Genomic DNA, 25,373 nt, shown 5'->3' with positions numbered 1-25,373 from the left:
CACGCAAATTTTTCTGCTAGTTGGGGTTTAGTCTACTTCTGTATCCTTCCCTTCAAGGCTCAGGGGTCCAAGATTATCTTCTGTGTCTGTGTCAATTGGTTTCCCTTGTCTTTGTTGAAGAGGGTCTGTGCTGTCCTTCTGCCTAGTCTGCCATCTTGCCGGAACTCCCCAAATATGAATTTCTTGCTGTCATTTTTATTATGTGCTTTCTTGTGGTGTCGATGAGAAAATAACATTTTAGAGGAGGGAACTATATACAGAGTTTTACATAAGTGGATCAATTTTGTGAATGAACTATATAGGAAAGATTAGAGAAGCAAGTATAATAATTAGACTATCTTCAACTCTTAGAATTCACCTGTGTGGTTTTTTCGATGGTGTCTCAGAGGATATCTGAGGAGCAGTTTTCTATTCTCACAGGTAGTTGTTACCTAACTTTCAAAGGGTGCAGAAGTCTTTGTTTTAATCCCAATTCTAGTCAAAGGGTTTATGGTTTAGGCCTTGAAGAAGGGGGTCAAGTGGAGGTAGGGAGGCAGGTAGTGATGTTCTGGTTGTCCCTGCAGTATCCCATCCATCTGGGTCTGTCTCTTCTGGTATAATGGATAAAGACAGACTTCTGACTGCTCCAGAAAATGTTCTTAGTCATTAACTTTCCAAGTTTAGGTGGTAAATCAGGAAAGGAAAGTTTGGCTTTGCTCATCTCCACATCATAGAAGTGGGTTTTATAGGCATTTTTTTAAATTTCTAAAATCAAACCTTTGCCTTTCCTGTTGCATTAGTCTCTTTGAGAAGCTATAAGTAAATTACATTTGTTTACATATATCCTTAATGTATTTTGGGTTTTAATCTCTCATGCAGGTTAGTATCAGAATGGAATGGACACTGGTACTCTTACGAGATTCTTTTACTACGTAAGAGTATGTGTAGGAAGATGGTTGGGACTGTTTGAGACAAAGGGGATATCTGGCTTCGTCTTTGACCTATTTATTTGTCTTCTGTCTTTGCAGTGATTTTTTTTTTTTAGGTTGTGAAAGCAGCTAGAGGACACGATCACTGTCTATATAGTTCTCTAACAGAATTGGGATTGAACATGCACACTAAATGCTTATTCACCTTTGTTAGCATAGAAAAGTTCTGGAAGTATACTATTTGCTAATATAAATATAGGTAACAGTTTCTTTCTTGGCCCCAATGTTGATGTGGGCTGTTTGCATGGCATATTCAGGGTACTGTGTGAGAGCTTAAAACTAAGCGCACTTGGTTTGTAGAAGGCTGCGGTCCACAGTGAGAACCCAAACCCCATTTTGAGCCTTGATATAAAATTAGACTCCATTTGAATTTCTAGTGTTACTTCAGCAACATAGGTATGCTTAGATAATTTGGGGCAAACCCAGGGAGGGGGACTTTGCCCTCAGTAAGAATATAATGGAAAGTAGATTAACTTGCACACAGAGAGATGCTTACACAAAGAACTAGGGAACTTGCCTGGGCATTTTCTTAACAATTTACTGAAAATAGCCAATCCTGTAACATTTTTAATCTGCAAAGCAAAAAAAACCCACTGCCACTGAGTCAATTCCAAATCATAGCGACCTCCATTGGGCTTCCAAGGCTATAAATCTTTGTGGAAGTAGATTGCCTCATCTTTCTCCCATGGAGCAGACAGTGAGTCTGAACCACTGACCTCTTGATTAGCAGCCAAATGCCTTACCCATTACACCACCAGAGCTGTTACGTACATATCCCAATCATGGTCGTTTCCCAGCTCCTATAGTTCCACCTGTAACAGTGATGAAGATGAATTGACCTGCCACCTGTCACAGTCTTGTGATGATTTCCTTTGTCCTCTGTCATATGTAATGAAAAACAACTATGATTCAGGAAATTCCACTGGCCTTTCCACTGGCTACATGCTGAAGGTTTCTCTCTTCCAGATGATTGTCTTTGTTTTGTCTTTGTCTTGTTTAAGGCTTAATGAAAGGGTCTCTATAGGACGTTTTTGAATCTGGGGCCCTTTTTCTCTAGCACAGTACTCAATAGATTTTACTTTGTTGGGTCAGAAAAGGCTTATCTTCAAGGAACAAACTCCCTCAGATTTGTAAGGAAATGTTTCATAAAGGATTCCTTAAGTTAGGTCTTTTAACTGATTTGGCCTTAGGGTCTGACTTTAAAACTGTGCAGTGCCACACCAAGGCTTTTGAACCCAGATTCCCTGCTTTCTGTTCATGTTCGACACAATCCAGCTTTGTTCATTGTGCCACCGGTCTGGGGACCCACCCCACCCTTGCTTATGGCTGATCACTGAGCTTTTGATAAACATCATGGACTGACTGTATTTTTACCATGTACCCACTAGGCTAAGCATGATTGGTTTTTATTCTCCTAGTCAGACATTTAAAAAAAAAAAAAAAAGAATATTCTCTGGGACGTGGTGGATAAGGCATTTAGCTGCTTTAGCTGCTAACCAGAAGGTCAGAGGTTCAAACCAACCAGCTGCTCCACGAGAGGAAGATGAGGCAGTCTACTTCCATAAAGATTTATAGCCTTGGAAATCCAATTGGGGTTGCTGTGATTGGGAATCGACTCGATGGCACTGAGTTTGTTTGGTTTTTTTTTTGTTTTTTTTGTTTTAGTCTCACATGAGGTGTGGTTGAAGATTGTGTTTGTGTGAGTTAAGGATGAGATGAGAAACTATTTACAAACAGCATTAGATGTAAAGTGTTACACCTTCCTTTGCCTGTCAGGTGGGTCAGTAATATCCGTACATTAACAGTTGGCCAAAGACACAAGTAAAAGCCAGATTCAGAGCTTGAATTCTGAACTCCAGTCTGGTATCCTGATCACTAGAATGTGCCTCCATCAGCATTTGAAAGAATAAAGGTCATCAACTGAGCAGGAGAAATGCATTTGGACAGGTTCTTTTAAAAATTATCTGTATGTACATTCCAGTGTTAGTATCATGTGCTTTGAGTTAGGTCATTCCAGCAAGGTTATAGTGTTAGAAAATTAACCCTAAAATGTATGAATTTATTTTAGCTCCCTGGTCACTTGAGCAGCACTTATGTCACTAATAATGATTTGTTGCTTATGTAGAAGACCAGAAATTTGAACTGGCTGGCAAGTGACCCTGTCTTCCCTTAAATACCTATGGGAGCCACTGAGGGGTATGTTAAAAGTTACTTTGTAGGCAGATTGGGTTTGTTCTTAATGGCACTATTTTATTCAGAGTATCTCCTTGTTTTCAGAGTAAGCCCCAGTCTCCAAACAGAACTGCTTCTCTTCTTCCCAACAACAGTGGCTCTAAAGAAAACGGGGTTCATGAAGAACAGGACCAAGAGCCACAGGATCTCTTTGCAGGCAAGTGTGGAAATAGCTCTGTTAAGTGGCTGAATTAAAGTCAAAAGCCAAAAACTAAAAAGAAAAGGATTGGGAACATAACTAACTAACTTTATGTCAGATACTCTTGTGGAGGACTCGAAAAAATGCAAAATACAGGTGCTGCCCTACCATCCTTACAGATTTAGGGAGTTAGACATACATAAACAATTAGTTAAAAATATAGAGTTAAATAACTATTAAGTGATAATAGAAATATGGTTGGAGGAATGGTAGAAATACTAACAAGAACTCATTGGAGTATGAGATCACTGACAAAAGCAGTAGTTTTAGACTTTTATGATGGATACTCCTAGTAAAAAAATACATTTTATGCCCTAATCCAGAGATATATGTGTCTATATAGAACCTAAACAAAAGTTTCTTGCCCTTGCTACTTCTGATACTATCTGAAATTTCTATTGTTTCATTTTTTAAAATCTTCTTGGCAATCTATTTAATTGATTTCACAATCCACCAATGAGCCACACCTATAGTTTAGAAAACATTAGTCTAGAGCAAGATTTCTTAACAGTGGCTGTGTTAACATTTTGAAATGGATAATTCTTTGTTTGGGGGGACTACTCTATTCTCAATATATATTGCCTCCCAGGAGACATTTGTCAATAGTTGAAGACATTTTTGGTTGTCACAACTGATATGGGCATCTAATGAGTAGAGGCCATGGATGCTTCTAAACATCCCATAATACACAGGACAACTCCTCACAACAAACAGTTATCCAGCCCAAAATGTAAGTAGTACTGAGATTGCAAAACCCTGGTCTAGAGTGACCTTGAAAGATTTTCCAGAAGGAGCAGGATTTATGTAGGAGAAAGTGTGCAAATGGTTGGACCGGAAGTATAAGGTGTGTTTGGGGGACAGTGAGTAAGCTTATAGGGTCAAATCAGGAAGTCTTAAGAGAAGAGAGGTTGGAGATGCAGTTTGGGAGGATTTTTGGCATCAACTATACGCTGAATTTTCATCCTAGAATCAGTGAAGAGTCATTGGCAGTTTGAATAAGGAAAATGATGGGGGAAGTAATACTTTAGGAAAACTGGTCTAGTGGAATGATGTAAAATGGGTTGCAGTAGGCAAAGTCTAGAGACATTTCAAAAGGCAGTCACAAATTATTCAAGAAAGGAAATGGCCAAGACCAAAATTAAGGTCATAGGAGCAGTAAGCAAAAGGTGGAAATTTTTCAAGAGATACCAACAAAATCTAATGTTAGGGGTTGGATATAGTGCTTGTTCAAAAATGAGGACTGAAGAAAAGTTAGAGGTCTCAAGTCCAAGGTTTGAGGGAAAATGTTATCATTTATAGAACCACTTTCTAAAGGAAAAACTGGCTTCAGGAGAAAAGTAAGTTTAGATTTTAGATGTTTTAAGTTTGAAATGCAAAGAGAAATGCCCAGGAGGCAGTTGAAACTGTGGTATCCTACCTGGGAAAAGAGGGAAGACTGCAAATAAGGCAGTCATCTTCCTACAGTCTCCAAGGAAATGGAAGCCACATGTGAATAAAATCTTCAGGGGAAAGAATGATGGTGAAGAGGAAAGACAAGAGGGCCAAGGATAAGATCTCGAGAGGACTCTCACATTAGCTCTCTGATGGGAAATTTAAAAGACATGAAAGTGTACAAGAGGTTAGAAGAAGGAAAATAAACATTTAGATTTTCTAGGCCCTTTCATCCTTGAAGCATAAAATGTAAACTGTTCATTCTGATAATGACTCTTTTGAATAAAGTTTCTGGAAGAGAAATTCACCTAATGAATTATGTTTAGTTACATGGCAGATTGAAAAGAATATAAATTTCCTATTTTAGGGATGTTGCATATATATATGACCTTTTCTAATAAGAAAACCTGAAATCTTAGCATGACCAATGAGTTATCCCCAGTTATCTGGGCCTGTAGATTGAAATTCAACCATCAGTGACTCTTTGTTGACCATGGTTTTAAAATACCAACTCCTTTTAGGTTGGGTTTTATGTACATGAACATGTAGAATTCTTTGTTAGGGACATACTTATTACTAATGTGGATTCTCATTTACTTCATTCACCTACCAGTTTCATAAGCAGCCAATACCTGCCTTACTACTAAGAAAGGAACAGCTATCTATAGGAAAGAATGTTTACAAGGAGACAGTTCAGGACCTAAGAAGCTTCTCAGATATCTTAGATATTGACTATGGAAATTTAAATGTTCTGATTTTCTTTTCCACCTGATTACTTTAGTGATGATCAGAGTTTCTGTAGTGAAGCCCTAAGGCTTTTCCATTACTCTTATCTAAAGTTCAAAGATAAGATCTTTTTTAAATGTAAATTATGTCATCTTTGTCAAGTGAATTTCAGTAGAAAATGTATAGCTCTTCAAAAGGCTAAATGCCTTACTAGCATTCTAGTAAGCTGTGGTTTTAAAGTACCTCCTATTTCATTTCTAAACACATTTATTAAACTGATTACTTATGAACTTATATGATCCAAAACATACTTCATCTGTTTTTTTTCTTTTTTTAAAAGAATCCTGAAGTCCTGAGGAGAGGGGAAGAAACAGTGCAAAAATTAAAAAAAGAATCCTGAAGTTCTAATATGTTAATTATATATACTTACTACTTTTTATTTGTTTAAAAATTTTAATGCCTAAAAATGATACACAATGCTATTTAAAAAGTTCCCTCTCACAAACGCTCAGTAATGAGTCATTCTGCTCAACTGTCCAGATAGCCAAAGGATGGCTGTTAAGCACTGTTTAAAAAAACAAAGCTATTTTGCTTAGACAGATAGTTTTCAGATAGGACATGTCTTTCTTATAGATTCTCCTTGTTCAGCTATATTGAATAGAATTTAATCTTTGTAAAATATTATAAAACTTTAATTGTAAACAGTTCTTAAGCTGTGTTACAGAGTATCAGTGCTGTCCTCAGGTGTGGCAATGTTCTTTCCCAAGTGTCACTATGTTTGTATTTGCATCTATTTTTTCTAGCTTATAGTTTTCCTGACTCTTCCTTTAATGTCATTTTTTGCTGTCAGCGTACCTGCCTCTTCTATCATATTGGTTTGTAAAACAGGTAACTGAACTTACACTTCTTTTAAACAGTTATAACAAGAGCAAACTGTGTTCGTGTGAGTTAGGTATATTCCTAAGAAATAAATTGTCACACTTATTTTGGCTGTATCTTTTTTCTTGATCCCTGATTCTTGCCTAAATACTAGGTAAGGGAAGGTAGCCAAGTAGTTGTTTCCAAAGTTTCCTTTGGAAGGAATAGGGGTTGCTCTACTAAGGAGCTCTGGTAGCATGATGCCTAAGGCACTTGACTGCTAACCAGAAGGCTGGCGGTTCAAACCCACCAGCCACTCCTCAGAAGGAAGGTTGGGCAAGCCTACTTCCGTAGTGATACTGCCTCGGAAACCCAAGGAGGGGTCGCTATGAGTCGGGGTCGACTCGATGGCACATAACAACAACAACAACAACTACTAAGAACACTGTTCTTTCCATCCTGCCTTGTATCCACATTAAAAATTTCATGTTTCTTGTTCTCTTAGTCTAAGAATCTCTAAGAATTGAGAGTAGTTGCTATGGTTCTTATAAGTCTCTGGGCCTATAGATTGAAATTCAACCATCAAAGACTCTTTGTTGACCATGGTTTTTAAAATATCAACTCCTTTTAGATGCCACAGTGGAGCTATCCCTGGACAGCACTCAAAATAATCAGAAGAAAGTACCAGCCAAAACGCTCATTTCTCTTCCACCACAGGAAGCCACACATTCTGCTAAGCCCCAGACAAGCTATGAGGAGGTAAGAATATGTACCACTGGTCTTGTTTCTTTTGAAGTTTTACCATTCTTAACTTTAGTTGTGTATGAACCCTGAGGAAATATTTATGGCTCTTGAAGAAGACCTTTATGGTTAGTGGACAGCCAGAATCCAATAAACGATCTTTCATAGGGTGTCTGTTGCCCAGATAATAGCACAAAGGCTTTTAATGGTTACTAATGATATCTAGTGTCTGAAATTCCTATATTCAGGAATATATTCTCTCCTTACTCCCTCCTTAGTCTGAAAGGGACAAGCCTTCCAGAATCCAATAATTATTCATTTTGATCAAAATAACATTTTAAGGAAATAGATTTATCCAAGACCTTTGAACTGGCTCCCAATTTAAAACTATGGTAGTTGGTTCATTAGGATTGTTGGGTGTGGACAGAGCTGAACAGTGATATATAGAAAGATACGTCTTGGTCTTATATTGATATAACATTAGAACAGGGTAAAATTAATAGCTGGTTTTTTTTTTGTTTTTTTTTTTGGTATCAATTCTCATGATCTGTCGTCTCTTTAAAAAGCGAGAGGAAGAAGAGCAGGAGGACCAATTTGATTTGACGGTCGGTATAACTGATCCCGAAAAGATAGGTAAGCGTTGTTGGGACTCTTTTGATGTTAGGCTGTGGCTGTGAAAAGTATAGTTAGCTAATTTCTGGATGGTTGGCTCCATAGCTAAGTTAGCCAGTGTGAAGTACTTTATCATTGCCTTTCCTGTAAAAGTATACTCCTTACTATGCTTCTAACACCAGAAACAGCAGTTACCCAGTAGGCTTTTCTTGGTTTCAGAAAGAAAAATCGGAGACATCAAATACTCTAAGAATCCCTTTTTAAAAATCTAAACATTGCCTTCTCCCACAGAGTTGATGAGAACATTTTATCCCTTTTTGAGAGTATAAATTTCATTTAATCATGCTAAAAACATGTGTTCTAAACTTCTGGGATACCAAACTTGTTTTTCTCTCAGAAAACTCTGATTATGTATCCTTTATTATATATACTCTCAATATCCTGATGAGGTAAGAAAATCTACATCTCTTTTCCATAGATAAGACACTAAAGAACCTAGGTTGAATTTTGGTCACATTGAAATTAGATTTTCAAAAAAGCACAATACTTAAATTTGGCTAGAACTTGGATTTAGAGGATAGCCTTCATATGTTGTTGCCAGCATATGAAGGTTATTCATAAGCAGAAAACTTGTTCCAGGTAGTGACCCTTACTTAAAAAGGAGGCTAAACAGAGGTGTTCTTTATATAGTTAAGAGGAAAAACGGAATTCCTAGCCCTTTCTTTATTCTGAACTCAGAACAGGAATTTACAAAGTTGAATTAGACTTTATGGCAAAATAGTTTGTCATTAACCTGTTGGGTTTGTACTTTTCCTAACCTCTTGCATTGGTAGGCTACTTATATAAGCATTTTGTGCAGTTCCCTCCTCTAACAATGGAGGAAACTGGGGACCAAAAGATGAAGTTGTTTTCCTGTTTGAGTACAACATGGTTCATGGTAGAGCCTGGACCAGAGCTTTGCATTACATGTCTGTGATCCTCCTTTGCCACTCTAATATTTGTGCACATCCTATAAGCACAATGATGGTAAGCTAGGTATTAGCTACTTTAAATCCTTGCTGGAATAAAATAGGTTACAAATGAATAATACTAATTGCTTTAATATTTAATAAGTCATGATGTTTGAACCAGGAGAGAGAATAATTACAACAGCCCATGGAGCAGATTTATTTAAACACAAATTACTCTTAGCTGATAAGCTTTCATCCACTTGCATCATAGTGTAGATTTCTAGTTGTGTAGATGCGAAGAAACCAGCTACTTAAAGCATTTTTATATTTAAGGCCTGATCTTTATGAGAATACTTTCTGTTTTTGTGGGCTATTTATTCAACATGTGCTTCTCTTTTCTGTGCATATCAAACAGATTAGAACCCTATTTCTATCAGGATATTCTTTTTGGAGCTTTAATAATTTGCATATGTCATCTTTTACCCTGAAATTATTTGGAGAATTTACATAAACTTTAAGACTGCTATATTACTAACTCATTTTCAGAACGTCTGTGCTTTGCATGTACGTGGAAGTATTTTCATTTTCACACATCAGTAAGGCAGCTGGCATACAGGCAGAGTGTCTGAAGACCCTACTTTGCATCTTAAGTGTGTTTGCACTTGGACTTTCCCAAAATTGCAGGCACTATGTTATGGATTGACCTTTTTTCTTTTCTTTTTTTATTGTGGTAAATATATATGTAACAAACCATTTGGTTTGATTGATCTTTTGGACATTTGAATAGTTAAAAATAGAACTACCATATGACCCATCAATTCCACTAACTGGTACATACACAAGAGAACTGGATGCTGTACAAGCAAGGATGCTAATGGAAATTTATACACCAATGTTCACTGCAGCACAATAGCCAGAAGGGTGGAAACAATTTCAATGAAATTTTGAATACTTCTTCTATAAAGTAAATTTACCTTTTTATCTTTTATCAGTGATAAACATCCTTAGTAATAGTATTTGGCAATGTAATATAAGTGGTTTAGGAGAAAACAGAATAATCACTATAAAGTAATTTCTAAAGTTTAGCTGTTTTATACTTTTGGTAGAAGCTACAGAAGTAAAGAAGGCAAGCCCTCTATTCTGGTATAATCTGTTCTCCATGTACTTTGTAAAAGCAGTCATTTCTAACCATCTCATTAAAACCGGGTTGTAATATTTGACCCTCTTGATCCAGAACTACCCCTTCTCCTACCCCCTCACCCTAGGACTAGTTCAAGAGCTTAAGCAGATAGTAATTGTTGACAAGGGTTTAGTGTTTGGTGTGGTGAGGAATCAGGGTGGGGAGAAAGGGAACAAAACCAACCAGGAAACACCATATAGCCCAGCACTGGAGCTGTATTATGTCTAGATTCCGATGTGTGTCTTCTCAGTGTTCAGACAATCAGTGGTGCCTTTATTTCCCCAAGTGGTCTAGGTCAGAATACTACCCCAGACAAAAACAGTTGCTTGAATCCCAAATAATTTAGCAGTCAAAGGCTTTTTCAGAAAAATAATTCCTCCAGAAAAGGGAGATTTGGGTGACATCAGGCAGCCAAAGTATCTTCCTGCCAGGCCCTTTGCTCTGGGTGAACATGAGTGAGGTCAGTGTCTCCCAGCACCAATGGAAGAGACCATAATGGTATTTCGGAAAGAGCAAACTGCCCAGAGCTAGCCTAGGGTGGAACTACTTGTTTCCTTTTACATCAGTTGCTTCCTTCTCCTCCTCCTGCTTTATACAGCAAGAGAATTGTTTGGTTTTGGTCAGATGTGTGTAATCAGCCCAAATATTGGCATGGTAACAACTGATGGATTGTCAGTATCCAGTGCTGCTTTGTAGAGGGTATAAATGGAGCCTAGCTTTGGAACAGGGGACTGACTTTCTTGTCTAACTCAAAATTGGGACACAGCCAGTGTCCGTGGGGGCATGATAAGCACCGCAGAGGCAAAGTACGAACTGGATTCTAGGACGGCATGTAAAATTCAGAGATGAAACAAGTATCCCTTCTTATACAGGCCTCTTGTAAAGTATGATTCCTGGTTAAATGTTAGCGAGATTAACACGTCATTGGTTTATACAATAATCCTCTCCTGCTTTCTTCTCCCACAGGGGATGGTATGAATGCCTACGTAGCCTACAAAGTTACAACACAGGTGAGTCCAAGTGACCCTGCTGGTGACCACCTTAAAAGACTTGGGTACTCACACCAAGGTGGTCATCATTCAGATGAGCTCTGGCTGTCCCTTCAGTTTCTTTGGCAACATCTTCCTTTAGATTTACTCAAGGTAGACAAGCTTCTATCTCTTTCATGATTTCATGTGGATACTTTAGGCTGAGCCTTGCCGGTTTTCTTCCAAAATAGCTAACACTCATGTGTGGAACTTTGTAAATTTTATTATGATGTACAGTGGATCTGAGATCTGATGTGCAGTGATGCCTCTTAAGAACTGTGGCTTAGAGCTAGTTTCATGGATTGCTCCAAATGAAAAGTGATCACATGTCTAAAAGTCCTCATTTCTTCTGAGGTTTAGATATGGGGCTGCTGCTTTTTCAAAATTTTATTGTGATTTGGGTGAGCATTTACAGAGCAAACTCATCTTCCGTACAGCAGTTTACATACACTTTGTCTCATGACATTGACTGTGTAATCTCCCACAGTGCAACAGCTCTCCTCCCGCTTCCTCCCCATAGCTCCCTCTTCCCTGTGTCCTTCCCTTTCATGCACTCCTGCCCCCCCAGGTGTCTCTATGCATACGTAGCCCTTCTATTCTCTCACGATTGATCTCTCCAAGGAATGTATCTACCTAGTGTAAATGTTCAGCTCATATGCCTATCTTTTGTTTGGCTGGAAGCCACAAGAGTGGGTTCAATTCCAGACCTGAAGGAGAGGTAGGGTCCATAGTCTCAGGGGTTCCACCAGGCTCTATCAGACCACCAAACCTAGTCCCTTTTTTTTTAATGATTTTCAGTTTTGTTCACATTGTTCTCCCACTCTATTCAGGATCTCCTACATAGATAAATCACCCTCCGAGTGGTTGACAGTGGTAGCCAGGCACCATCTAGTTCTTCTGGTTTCATAGTCATATAGGCTGAGGATCGCATGGTGTACCAGTCCCTTGGACTAGCTATTTCCATGTGTCTTTGGTTTTTTTCATTCTTCTTTGCTCTGGACAAGGAGAGACTATATAGAGCTTCTTTTAATATTGTCTCTAACCCTTTGCCTCTCCAGCCTCGTCCTCCTTGTTAATGTAATATTCATGCATACAAAACTTACAAGACATCATATGTAAGTTACAAAGCACATTAAAAATGGAGCCCTGAACTTAACCACCACCAGTCTTAAGATCAGTACCATTGAACCTACGTGTATGCTTCCCCCATCACATCCTCTGCCTCTTATCTTAGAGACAACCCCTCTCCTGAGTTGTCTCCCATATCCTTTATTAAAAGTCTTCACATATATATCCCTAAGCAGCATAGTGTTTTGCTTGCTTTTTGAGTTTTATAAATATGGTATCTTGCTGAAAAAAATTGTGCTTTCTTCACTTAACATTGTTTCTCAGACTCATCCATGGTATGGGCAGTTTGTATTAGTCCATTGTGTGACTATACCATAATGTACTTACTGTTTTTCTGTTCTGAACATTTGGCTTGTTTCCAGTTTTTGTGATTATGAAGTATGAACATTCTTGCATATGTCTCCTAGTGCACACATGAAAAAGTTTCTCTAGGAATGTAACCAGGAGTACTTTCCTTAGGTCACAAGTAGTACAAAGATTGAAATTTATAGGGAATGAAAACTATTTTCTAAAGTCTTTGTACCGACTTTTATGCCAGTTGCCAGTGTGTAAATTTTCCATTGATTTACTCCCTGGCCAATAGTTGGTGAGGCCAACTTTTCTTAAATTTTGCCTATATGGTAAGTATAAAATGATGTATCGTTATGATATAGGCCTAGTCTTTTGTACTAGATTTCCTTTATATGCTTTCTACTATTTGTTGGCCTGCTTCCTTTGAGTTCGAGCTCCTCTAGTACTTTAGAGGTTAAAGTATAAAGTGTCTACAGCGTATACATTTCATCTGATCTCCCCTTAGAAGCACTGTTCAGACTGTCTTTTCTTTAGTTTGGCTGCTGTAATTCCCACAGCTAATACCCTTAATAAGTCAGTACAGAGTGAATGGGTTGTAGATGACTATGGAATTCTTGTATTAAGCTAGAATTCAACACCTATTTCCTTAAAGCAAGAGTTCTTAACCTGGGGATGAGACTTTATTTGAATTTAATTGGTTGCCTTTATAATTCTATCTAATTTTATGCATTTAAAATCCTTCTGAGAAGGCTTCCTCTGACTGCCAGAGGGGACTGTAGCTCAAAAAAGTTTAAGAAGCTCTGCCCTGAAGAAAGTTACTTGCCAAGTAGCTAAAGGGCAGAGATCTGGGAGCTGTGTTCCATTGATATTGGCCTGATGGCTTTCCAGATACTCATCCCATCCCCTGTTTGGAATAAATTTGCCTTATGTTTTTCCTTTCCCCAAGACAAGTTTACCAATGTTCAGAAGTAAACAGTTTGCAGTGAAGAGAAGATTTAGTGACTTTCTGGGTCTTTATGAAAAGCTTTCAGAGAAACATTCTCAGAATGGCTTCATTGTCCCTCCTCCACCTGAGAAGAGCCTAATAGGTAAGACTATGGTCTTTAATTCCACTTGGATTTTTTTCTTTACCTTCTCTCTTTCTTAATGTAATTATTGCTTGGTATACATGATATTGCTCCTATTAATAGTATAAAATCTTGTGGTTAGGGGGGGAAAAAAGGATATATCTAGTGTTTTCCTATAAGTTTCTTGAGGTCTAGAAATGCTATTTTGACGTGTTCTTTTTCCACCGATGCGGGGGGGGGTGTCTCTGGTTTCAGCCTCCAGAGTTTCTGGTTTGTTTGTTTTTAATTGGTATCCAGGAGTCTTAAATGATTGTCATTCCCTTTAGATTGACCTGTGCTAAATTGTATGGGTAGAGTGGGTGACCCTTCCATCACCATCAATTGATGTTTGTTAATCTCTACTCAGAGTCTCATGGCACAAATGTATGCTCTGCAAGTCCCAGAGTTTAGATCCTTCAGCACTTAGGTTAGTTACAGAATGACTCCCATGTAAAAAGGAGCTCTGGTGGCATAGTGTCTAAGGTATTTGGCTGCAGAAGGCTGGTGGTTCAAACCCAACAGCCACTCCTCGGAAGGAAGGTTGGGCAATTTACTTCCGCAGTAATACCGCCTTGAAAACCCAAGGAGGGGTTGCTATGAGTCATATCCGACTGGATGGCAGTGAATTTGTTTGTTTGTTTGTTTTTGCCCATGTAAAAAAATCTTTTGTTCGTACCTGCTCATGACCTAGAAATAGCCTTAGGTTCTGGTTTGCTTTGTTGTTGTTTTTTAATTGTAGCAAATATATAAATAAAACATTTGCCAATTCAACATTTTTTTATATGTGCGATTCAATGACATTGATTACATTAATCATGTGCAACTATCACCACTGTCAACTGTTTCCAGATTATTGCATCACCATTAACAGAACCCCAGTGTTCCCTGAGCAGTCATTCCCTTTTTTCCATTCCCTCTTGCCCTTGGTAACCACTAATAAACTTTGGTTTATTTGCCTATTCTAGTTATTTCAAATAAGTGGGATTGTAAAATATTTGCCTTTTTGTGACTGACTTATTTCACTCAGCATAGTATTTTCAGGGCTTATCCATGTTGTAGCACATATCAAGACTTTGTTTCTCTTTATGGCTGAGTGATTTCCATTTATGTATATACCACATTTTCTTTATACCTTCATCTGTTGATGGACATTTAAATTCTTTCCACCTTTTGGCTGTTGTGTTGCAGTGAACATTGATGTACAAGTTTCTGTTTGTATTCTTGCTTCCAGTTCTGTTGTGTATGTACCTAGGAGTAGAATTGTGGGTCATATGATAGTTCTGTGTTTAACTTTTTGAAGAACAACAATACTCTTTTCATAGCAGCTGTACCATTTTGCATTCCCACAGGCAGTGGATGAGAGTTCCAGTTTCTTCGTTTCCTCGCCAGTACTTGTTGTTTTCCATTTTTTTCATCATAGCCATTCTACTAGTGGTAAAGTGGTATCTCATTGTGGTTTTGATTTGTATCTCCCTACTGGCTAATAATGTTAAGCATCTTTTCATGTGCTGTTGGCCATTTGTGTATCTTCTTTGGTAAAATGTGTGTTCAATACTCAAGTCTTTTATCCATTTTTTGGTAGGGTAGGTTGTGTTTTGTAGTATTGTCCTCATTGCCTTTCCTCCTGTGGGTTTTCTTTTTTTAAAAATATTTATCATTATCATGGGTTTTTTGTTTTGTTTTGTTTTTTAAATTCCATTCCAGGAATGACAAAAGTGAAAGTTGGCAAGGAAGATTCTTCTTCTGCAGAATTTCTTGAAAAACGAAGGGCTGCTCTAGAAAGGTAAGTATCATAAACTGTAGCCATTTCCCTGAATAACAGAACAAGTGAGAAGCTGAAACTGATACTAAATTTTGAGGCATTTACTCAAGTTAGTAAATATATAACTCTGCTACCTCTTCCCTAAGTCACTGACTTTGCCACCTTAGGAACAGGTCACCTTTTTTTCTTTTTTTCTTTCCTCATCTTGAGTGAGCATCATATTCTTCTTTGACAGTTAAATAATGACTCTGTGGTCTCCCTCTGATCAGTTATTTTTCTGTCTGTTTTTGGAAATGTGAAGAATATGAACTTGAGCTGGTAAGAGAGAAGAATAGGCAGATAAGTGACACAGACCCTCTTCAACAAAGAAAAGAAAAACCAATTGACAGAGATACAGAAGATAATCCTGGAGCCCTGAGGTTTGAAAGGAACTATACAGAAGTGGATTAGGCACCAACTAGTGGAAAAACCTAAACAAAAACTGAGTACAGAGACTGTCAGAGCTGTGGACTGTCAGCTACTCTGATAGGACCAACAGCCTGAATATTTCCAAGTAGTGTTGGGACTTGAGAATTGACCTAAAGATCAGCCCTGGTCACCAAGGACTGCAGGGACGACTGCGCTGGTGGCCTACAACTGGGAAGGGAAACAGCATGGAGGGAGACAACCTGAGCTGTTGACTTTCCACTGTCCGGACGGCGCAGCCATTTTAATTGTTTACATGCAGCAGCCATTTTGGATATTTAAACTGTTCGAGGGCACAGCCATTTTGAATGTTATAAGGGGCAGCTATTTTGGATATTTAAATTGACTGAGGGTGCAGCCATTTTTAATCTTTACAAGTGGCAACCATTTTGGATTTTAAAGTGATAGCATTCTCAGTTGGATTCCAGGACCTAAGAATAGTCTCTGTTTGCCAAGGTCGGCAGGCACATACAAGAGGCTGAGAACAGGAAAGGAGACAGGTGCTGAATGTAAAAGTGCTGCCAACTAGTAAATAGAGGAGCACAGCACAGTACCCTGCTTGGGTAGATAACATACAAAGAAAACAAAAATATGCACACTCATGTTCGTGGCATGAACATACAATAGCAAAAGATGGAAATAATCTATGTGCCAATCAGCAGAACAGTGGATGACCAAACTATGGTACATACACATAATGGCATGCTGTGCAGCACTAAAGAATAATGTGGAGTCTGCAAAACACTGCATAATATGGGTGAACTTGGAGGACATTATGCTGAGTGAAATAAGTCATTCACAGAAGGACAAATATAGTATTAGTTCGTTGTTGTGAAGGGTCAAGGAAAGGTTTATACATGGAGGGAAACTTTCTTTGTTGGTTGCCAGGGGTGGTAGGGGAAGGGAGGGAACACTGCAAAAAAAAAAAAAAAAAAATTCATTGACCAATTTAAAAAAAAAAAAAAAAGAATATGAACTTGAATGTGGTTACAAGCAATCTTAGTTATCTGCGGACATTTTAAAGTATTAAAAACCTAGTGCTCTCACCAGAACCATGTGATGCTGAAACTTTGTGAAGCCAAATTGACTAACCAGATGATAACTGCTTACCATTTAGGTACCTTCAGAGGATTGTGAATCATCCTACCATGTTACAGGACCCTGATGTCAGGGAGTTCTTGGAAAAAGAAGAGGTAAGTATTGAACAAACTGCATCTCATAATTTTTATTTGTAGCTAGTGAAATGAAAGTAGTTCATTCAACAAATATTTGAGCATTTAACATGTTTCTAGCCTAGTACCAAACTATATTTTAGTTTCATGAACCCAACAAGAGTAACAAGTATTTTTCAGCCTCTGAAGTAGAGGAAGCCCCTTGCCAAAAAAAAAGAAAAGACAAAACAAAAACGTTGTAGAGGTCAAATTGTAACTAGTTTTATTTTATTGGTTCAACACAGTGATCCATTTAACAAGTCCTTGGCATATCTTTCATAGATTATTACTTGGCTCAAATTGAATGCCTGTTTTTGTGCCAGGAGCCAAGGGACATTGATTAAAAACTAATTACCACAGACCATAGAACTGCCATGTAGCAAAAGTGTTTATTAAAGTGGACAGTCTTTTTTACAGGCTATGCGTAGGCTATTCATGATTGTGAAAAATTGGAGACAGCCCAATTGCTAACAATTGAGGATTTAAGTAAAATATGTCAATACAACAAATAACTTTATTCTCATCATAAACAGAAAGTATATATAAATTATTGTACTTATAAGCATATATTAAAAGAATTATAAAATGTAAAACATGAAACAGCATATAGATGAAGCTATAGAAACACATAATTCACTAAGCATCAAAAGAAACAGAATAAAACAGTGTTTTATCTCAGAGGAAATAAAAGCAAAAGGAAATAAGTGACAGGGTAGGATTATCATTTTGTTCTTATTTTTACATTTTTCTTTAACTTGTGTGTAGTATATATTTCTCTAATGAATAAAATAGTAAATGTATGGGATTTTTTTCTCCTAGATGAAATTTTTAAATTAAAAATGCTTTGTCAACTTTAAATCCTTTTTCATCCTCTGGGCAAGCCTAAGTCCATTTGTCCTTTCCAGCCCTGACTCATATTCCTAAAACAGGATTTATCTGCACTGGCATTATTGACACTTCGGGCCAGATAATTTTTGTTGCGGAGGAGTTTCATGTGCGTTGAAGGATGTTTAACATCATCCCTGGCTTTTACCTGCTAGATGCCAGGAGTAACTCCTCCCAGTTGTAACAATCTTAAAAATGTCTCAGTTGAGAACCACTGACCTAGAGTTCAGAACACCAAAATCCAGCTTTTTAGCCTCCCTTCCATGTCTTAGAAGGTAGTGCTAAGACTGAACCAAATTGTTTCTAAATGTTAAGCATGCTTGGCTTATCTAGGTCATTCCTAAATATGCCTTCGTCTAAATAAATAATGCTGCTGTCCATGGACCTTTGTTCACTGAGGAAAATCAGAATGAAATCACAGCACAACTTCAAAGTCTCTCAAGACCTGTTAAGTCCAGGTGTGTGCAGACAAAAGAATTTTCAGCTTTCAACAAAAGTATGTTTAGTATTTAAGCAGTTCCTGCCTGAGTGGGCAGAAGAATCTCAGTGTGAGATCACCTGACCACATAACAATGCATTCAATATCAAAAACTAAAAAACTTTCTGATTGCATTTAGCATGGTTTTTTGATTTCTCCTCCCATTTGTGCTAGTTGTGGATTAGTCTGAGTTTGAAAACAAGCTACAGTTCAAATAATTTGTTTGGCAAGTTTTGGGCATGCCATCTGATGGATACTAATTCTTCTGAACCTAAAATAGGGGCAACAGATAACTTGCCATCCCCGCCTTCTTGGTCTTGTAGCTGCCACGCGCCGTTGGTACCCAGACATTGAGTGGCGCTGGTCTCCTGAAGATGTTCAACAAAGCCACAGATGCAGTCAGCAAAATGACCATCAAGATGAATGAATCAGACATTGTGAGTAATTTTGTGCCTGTTAGAACACCCTACCCTCTCAGGCTTGTGGGGTCAGAAGCTCTAAGGAGTCCTGAAATTTCTGAGACTAGAGATTTTTTTTTAAAGATACTTTAGTACCCCACTGCTAAGGAAAAACTGAGCTCTATACCTGTGGGAGTAACCTCCACTAAAGCTCTGGCCTTGTGTGTTTCAGTGGTTTGAGGAGAAGCTCCAGGAGGTAGAATGTGAGGAGCAGCGCTTACGGAAACTGCATGCTGTTGTAGAAACTCTAGTCAACCATAGGAAAGGTAACAACCTCTGAAATGCACTTGGAGGTGGGGGAAGTTGATGCTTGTCTCCATCCAGTGAGCTGGAGACAGGAGGGCATGCTGTTCTGAGCCTCTTAGCCGTTCAAGTTGAAGTTCTCAGTCCAGCTAGTCCTTGGTGTTCTGATGAAAAAGATATGCCCTGCGTCTCCTGGCAGGAACTGACTTTAGCCACCGTGGGTATCATACTTTCTAGCTTGGGAGGGATGCATAGGAGCCATCCCAGATACAGCATGATTTGGTCATGGGTATCTGGTACATGTTATGCTTGAGTTGGTGCTTATATCAAAAATGATATCATGTATGCTTTAATTGTATGGTCAAACCAACAATATGTAAATGTAAAGAAACCTTATGTCCCCTAACCCTTCTTCACCTTTTTTTTTTTCCTTAAAGTGGTATTTGCTTTAAAGCTAGTGAAATTTGCCATTTGAATGCTTTCTTTCTCTGCCTTAAATATGCCAGTAATCAGAACTCTTAAATAGGCAGAAGACTGGTAGCATGGGGCAAGTGTAAGGGACTAAAGGATTGGGCGTGGGGGGCAAGAATGTGGCCCAAAAAACTTAAATGTTTACTATCTGGCCAACTAGCTCTCTAGAACATGCGAGACTATGCAGTGTGTCCATTCACCCTCTCATCCAGGTGGGCTACAGATCATGAGCTTTATCATAAAATAAGAATTATTCCTTTTGCCTATTTGTGTTAACTGGCCCTTGGTTCTCCAAGAATGATGGAGAAGCTTCTTCCAGGTAGGCCTAGCCTAGTGAACCTTAAAAAAGGTGTTCTCGATGTTGTTCCTTGTGACCAAACTGCATTCCCCTCAGTTTTTAATACAATTGACAGTGGTAAAAGTGACTGGTTGCAGAACCCACAATTGTCAGACACACAGTGGGGAGCATTGCTAAGATGTGACATGCAATGCCAGGTGACTTGTCCCTTTCCTTTGAGATCAGAGGAGCCTCTGCTATCTTTCCTTCCTTCCAGAGCTGGCAGTGAACACAGCCCAGTTTGCAAAGAGTCTAGCCATGCTTGGGAGCTCCGAGGACAACACGGCATTGTCACGAGCACTCTCCCAGCTGGCTGAGGTGGAAGAGAAAATCGAGCAGCTCCACCAGGAACAGGCCAACAATGACTTCTTCCTCCTCGCGGAGCTCCTGAGTGACTACATTCGCCTCCTGGCCATAGTCCGAGTAAGCTGCTGCTTCCTTTCCCCTTTTTCCTCCCCTTCCTTTACTTTATCTTTCTTTTGCTCTCCCTCTTCCAAGAAAGTTTCATCCCATTACAGCTTGTAAATAGGTATAACTTTTTCCACTCTGAAGAGGAAAAAAGCCAAACAATACATTTAACTTTAGCTAGTTGTCACTGAGACATTTCGAGGCCCACAGCCAGTTTCATAGATGCGTTGGGAGAAAAGACCACTCTTGAATTTCTAAGTAGGCGCCCTTTATTGGTGAAGCTGGATAGCATCCTCTCTGCTCCTTTCTTCAAGCAAGGCTTATTACAGACCTCCTGTCTCGGCCCCCTGGAGCAGTGACTTCCTCAGTCCTTTGGTCTTTGCCTCCTTAACAGTAAGCGGCGACTTTGCCCTGGTAAGAACTCTTGCTGGCTTCCACTTGTTTCTCCAGTGTGGGCAGTCAGGTAACTAAACGGAATGGGCTTGGCATTGCATGGAGCAGTGTGGCCAGGAGGCTGAGAGAGCTTTGTCACCAGAGCCCTTTGTGCTGTGCTGACCACACTGGTAATGACATTGCAGCCCACCCCCTCAGGTCAAGTACCTCACCTTTTAACCTGGTGATCAGGGCCATCTGGTTTCCCATGACCTCTCAGAGCAGCCAAGGAAGCTTAACTGGGCAGTGGTATTAGCTCTCGCATGGCGTCCCTGAGACAGGAAAGAGCCGGGAAGGAGCCTCACACCTGCCCTATAAGGGTCTGGGACTGCCTCTGATTTGGCTTGGGACCAGGATGTGGGAGCCCCTGAGTTGCAGCAGAGCTGCCCCCTACCCACCACATCCCCTCCAGGGAGCTCCTGCGTTACAAGAGCTGGGCTCTGATTTCCTCCTTGGTGGAGCTGCTTACAGTAGCCTGTGAGGTTGCTCATTGTCCTCTCCCTTTGCTATTTGGTTTGCTGCTAACTCCAGAGTGATAACAGGCTTGAAAAATACCTGCTGTGGAATTCTTGGAACTGGTCAGACTGCATAGATTGGAGAACCATCCCAGGGAGGGGCTCTCTCTGGGGGAAGCTTTCAAAAAGAAGTCCTGTTTGGAGTCTTCTTTAGAGAACACAGCTCTTGGCTACGACTCCTCCAGGGTCAGGGTGACCCTGTCTTTACTGGAGCGAGGGAAGCCTAACCTAGAACTCTGTATGCTGGGGATGGGGAAGCCTACCTTAGCACACAAAGCTGTAAGCTGGCCTCTTCTCAGAGACCCTTCACCTGCCCACCTTATGATCTTGAGCTGGTGGTAGGATTAGAGAGATGAGCAGATCCTTCCTGCTCCTCACTAAACCGGAAGCTAGACCATTGTTAGCCCAAAATATTAAGCTTGAGTCTTACTTGGGAATGAAGTCACCCTTTACCTAACTAATTCTTTCACGTGGAAGTGGTAAGAAATTATAGGTGAACAGCAGTGACAATGCTGGGAAAGTTCAGTTTAGTGGCATTGTACTCCCTAAGGTTCCAGTTTTGGCAAAGGCCTACGCTAAGAAGGCCTAGAAACATCCAGAGAACTTTTGGGGGGAAGGGAAGGGAAACAAATAGAACAGAGCTGGGAGGTGTCCCTAGGCACAGATCTTTGATTCAGGCTGCCTCTTAAAGCACACAAAGAAAGGGGGGGGATGTTTCCTTAGCCTGACACATGCCCCTCCCTGGAAATGTTGATTGTTATCAAGGGCTAGAAACAGGGAAACCCAGCAAGTAGACTTTGATGAACTTCTTGGAGGCCTTGATAGCCTAGGGCAGTTGAGTGTGTATTTGGGATAAAAGCAAGGTGTCTCCATGGTAGTTTTAGTATATCTAAAGATTTGTTAAGCTAACCTGTTTGGGTCTCAGTTTAAAGGTGGCTTCCTCAGATTAGCCTTCCCTAACATCTCCCAGACTAAGCCCTGTTTCCTTAGCCCTGCACGCTTGTGGTTATGTATTAATAATAATTAATATAATGTTGGCCTCCTCTGTTAAATTATAAGGGCCATGAAAGTGGGACCATGGATGTTTCATTCCCCATTGAATTCTTAGTTCCCAGCACATGGCAGGGACTCAGAGAAAGTATGTAGACTCGAGGACTGACTGAACAGAGAGACAGTTCAGAAGCCATAGTTTGGGGCATTGGCATCAGGCCATCAACTGTGCTCCCAGCCATCCAGCCCTGGGAGCAGCATGAAGCAGCATGGCGCTGGCCCACCGGAGGCTTGGAAAGGAGTCTTAACCCAAGCTTGTGCTTTTAGACAACAAACTTTCCAGCTGGGCACTAACATGTGGCTGCAGACCTGCCCTTGCTCAGTCCTTCCTTGGCATAGCTGCTGGGAGGGCCTCTTGTGGGGCAGAGCCCGCAGAGCTTCTGAAAGGTTGGTTGTGCTCCCTACCCCCACCCCCAACAGGCTGCCTTTGACCAGCGCATGAAGACATGGCAGCGTTGGCAGGATGCTCAAGCCACACTGCAGAAGAAGCGGGAGGCTGAGGCACGGCTGCTATGGGCCAATAAGCCTGACAAATTGCAGATGGCCAAGGATGAGATTACAGAGGTGAGTCCCCCAAGGGAGCCCACCATGGATATTCTGCCGGCTCCTGAATGAGATTGGGTCCCCTCCCACTTATATGCTCAGAAGCCTACAGCAGGCAAGAGAGCATATTGGTCTCCAGGCCTGTGACTGCCTGCAAAGCCTCTGAGAGTGGTTCCATGCCCGTTTTGAGGCCTGGCTGTCTTTTCTTCCCCCTCTACCCTTGACTTGCCAAATGAGAATCTCTGGAGGTGGAGTCCAGGCATAGGTCTTTGAAAAATTCCCTCCCTGACTCAGTGATACCCCCTAGTGAGAACTAGATTAAGTTCCCTGGGGCACACAGCATCTCTGTTCCTGCCAGCCCCCAAAGTGGCCTTCTGCTGGTGATTTATGTGCTGAATCCCCTTAGGATAGCTGATCTCACTCCAAGGGACAGAGCAGACATAATGATCAACTGAGGTCTCATATGTAGAGCTGCTATGCAAATGTAAAGGCTTCATAACGATTCCATAATAAGTGATCCTTTCTTTCCTCTTTCCTCCCAGTGGGAGTCTCGGGTGACTCAGTATGAAAGGGACTTTGAAAGGATTTCAACAGTGGTTCGAAAAGAAGTAATGCGGTTTGAGGTGAGATAGAAGATCCTCCTTCTCAGTGTGCAGTGCCTGTTTTAGTAGCATTGTTAGTTTTATCCAAGTGTATTGAGTAAGGAGGCAGATAGAGGTACCAGTGACTTGGCAGTCATTGTGAGAAGGCAGGTCCTTCTATGTGTGTGTATGTGTGCATGTGTGTGTGTGTGTGTTTGTAAGGCAATGGCTGCTATACTTGTTGCTAGACTAGAGCAGTTAGACCTAAAACAAAGCTTGTAGCTGCTGTGTACCTTCCAGTCCTTTCTCCTTTCTCTTCCCCTCCCTCACCCCCAACCTACCCGCCTTGGCAGCAGCTATTTAATTGGAAATTGAAGCCATTCCAACTACAGGTGCTCCTTTCTGAGGCCATGTTTGGCCTTGGTCACCATAAACAACAGGTCAGTGTAGAATTTTATCTCCTATAGAAAGAGAAATCCAAGGACTTCAAAAACCATGTGATCAAGTACCTGGAGACACTCCTGTATTCACAGCAGCAGGTATGTAAGTGTGTATGACCTTTGTCCTCTACTGCCTGTTTCAGAGGCCAGCTGCCTACCTGGGACTTTGGTGATAAGATGGATTAGTTCTGCTTTAGAGGGGCTAGGCCTTACTATTGTCGATAATGGAAAGTAAGCCCTGTTGCTCTAAAATAGAGCATCTAAGAGGGTCATTTGCTAAGCACTAAGACTCAGTTCTGTTGCCCTAATCTTAGGATGAGTTAGTTTTTGAGGGCAAACCCTCTCTTCTCCCTATGACCCCTTATCCTTTGGGTGGCCACCCTGTGGTACCACCTAACTTTCTTGAGGTCAAAGCTCCAATCAGTGTGTGGAACAGTTTCCCCCATTGTGAGGAGCTAACTAAACTGGAAAAGCTATGGCCTGCACATGGGTACTTCTGGGGCAGAACCAAGACGGTCTTCAGAGATTGGTCTTGCACTTGGTGCTCAGGAAGTGATGCTTCCCTTCAGTGTGGGAGAGGGTGAAGGCAGTGTAGCTGGCTGGCCAGTGTATTCCAGAGCCCACTCTCAATTAAACAATTTCCTCAGCTCTGCCTCAGCTTCCTTAGGGTGCCTGAGGTGTGTAGGGAGCACCATGACTCAAGCTTTGCTACTAGATGGAGGCGCTTGCTTACTGTCCCCACTTCTTTGCAGCTGGCAAAGTACTGGGAAGCCTTCCTTCCTGAGGCAAAGGCCATCTCTTAATGGATCAAGGACACCAGAGCCCACCTGCCTGACGCTGCCTTTTTATACACTGTCCTCCTCCACTTCTGATGGACCCACTGATGTATCTTGCCTAGCCTGGACTTAACCCCTTCTTCCCTGCCCCTACAACCAAGCTATCCCCAGTTACTCTAACTGTATTTTATTTAGCTTCCATATATATTTTCTTACCTGAGAGAATAGTTTCCTGCTTTAAGCAAAGACCTACAATAGGTGGTGGAATTACGGGATAGGAGTGGGGTATTGATATAAATATATAAATACAAATGTATATTTTTCAGGATGTGATTTAGGAACTGGGAATAACGTTTTCTGTTACTCCTGATGGTGCCATGAGAAGATTATGTAATAAAATATTTTCAAATCAGGTCACATGACTCAGAATGGTGGTGCTTTTTGCTTTAGGCTGGGGAGCAGCGGGGAAATAGGTCTGAAATACTCCTAGCCAAGCAGTTGCCCAGTAAGTTTAAGTAGTAAGTTTCTCTCCATGGGAGCTGACAGGTTTTTGCTGCTGCTTCCCTATGGAACTGGAGATTTTTTCCTCTGCCTACCTCAGCTGCCTGTTCTGAGGGTCTCTTACTCTTTTTAATTCTTATTCCTAATCCTTTAGGGAAGGAGCCATAAAGATGTCTCTTATAAAAAGAGGAGCAAAACTGCAAGGGAAGCAGACCTTCTTTTTTTATTTGTACCCTGACTCCCTAAGCTGCCCAGGGCTCTCTGAGTCTTGTCTTCTGATAGCAAAGTCTTGTGTTGGACTTCTTTTTGCCACCCATCAAATGTGTCCCCAGTAAACTTGTTCATATTAAGGTGTCAGGGACTGATA

At 40.4% G+C, this 25,373-nt stretch overlaps 1 protein-coding gene across 1 annotated transcript in view; it reads left to right on the top strand.

The window, feature by feature from the left end:
- SNX1 (sorting nexin 1) overlaps window positions 1–24,532 on the top strand; it is a 43,308-nt gene extending 18,776 nt beyond the window's left edge. The window contains exons 2-15 of the mRNA XM_007957925.2: window positions 3,246–3,357; window positions 7,046–7,173; window positions 7,722–7,788; window positions 10,864–10,907; window positions 13,291–13,432; window positions 15,155–15,233; window positions 16,795–16,870; window positions 18,575–18,688; window positions 18,882–18,975; window positions 19,978–20,183; window positions 22,586–22,729; window positions 23,251–23,331; window positions 23,757–23,828; window positions 24,482–24,532. Coding sequence (XP_007956116.1) covers window positions 3,246–3,357; window positions 7,046–7,173; window positions 7,722–7,788; window positions 10,864–10,907; window positions 13,291–13,432; window positions 15,155–15,233; window positions 16,795–16,870; window positions 18,575–18,688; window positions 18,882–18,975; window positions 19,978–20,183; window positions 22,586–22,729; window positions 23,251–23,331; window positions 23,757–23,828; window positions 24,482–24,532 — 1,410 coding nt within the window. The remainder of the gene's footprint in view (window positions 1–3,245; window positions 3,358–7,045; window positions 7,174–7,721; window positions 7,789–10,863; window positions 10,908–13,290; window positions 13,433–15,154; window positions 15,234–16,794; window positions 16,871–18,574; window positions 18,689–18,881; window positions 18,976–19,977; window positions 20,184–22,585; window positions 22,730–23,250; window positions 23,332–23,756; window positions 23,829–24,481) is intronic.
- Window positions 24,533–25,373: the final 841 nt, after the last annotated feature.

Source organism: Orycteropus afer, unplaced genomic scaffold (assembly GCF_000298275.1).
Source record: "Orycteropus afer afer isolate SDZICR_OR568_19922 unplaced genomic scaffold, OryAfe1.0 scaffold00015, whole genome shotgun sequence".
Lineage (NCBI taxonomy): Eukaryota > Metazoa > Chordata > Mammalia > Tubulidentata > Orycteropodidae > Orycteropus > Orycteropus afer.
Note: the sequence above shows the minus strand (reverse complement) of the source record. Positions and strands in the feature narration are given on the sequence as shown.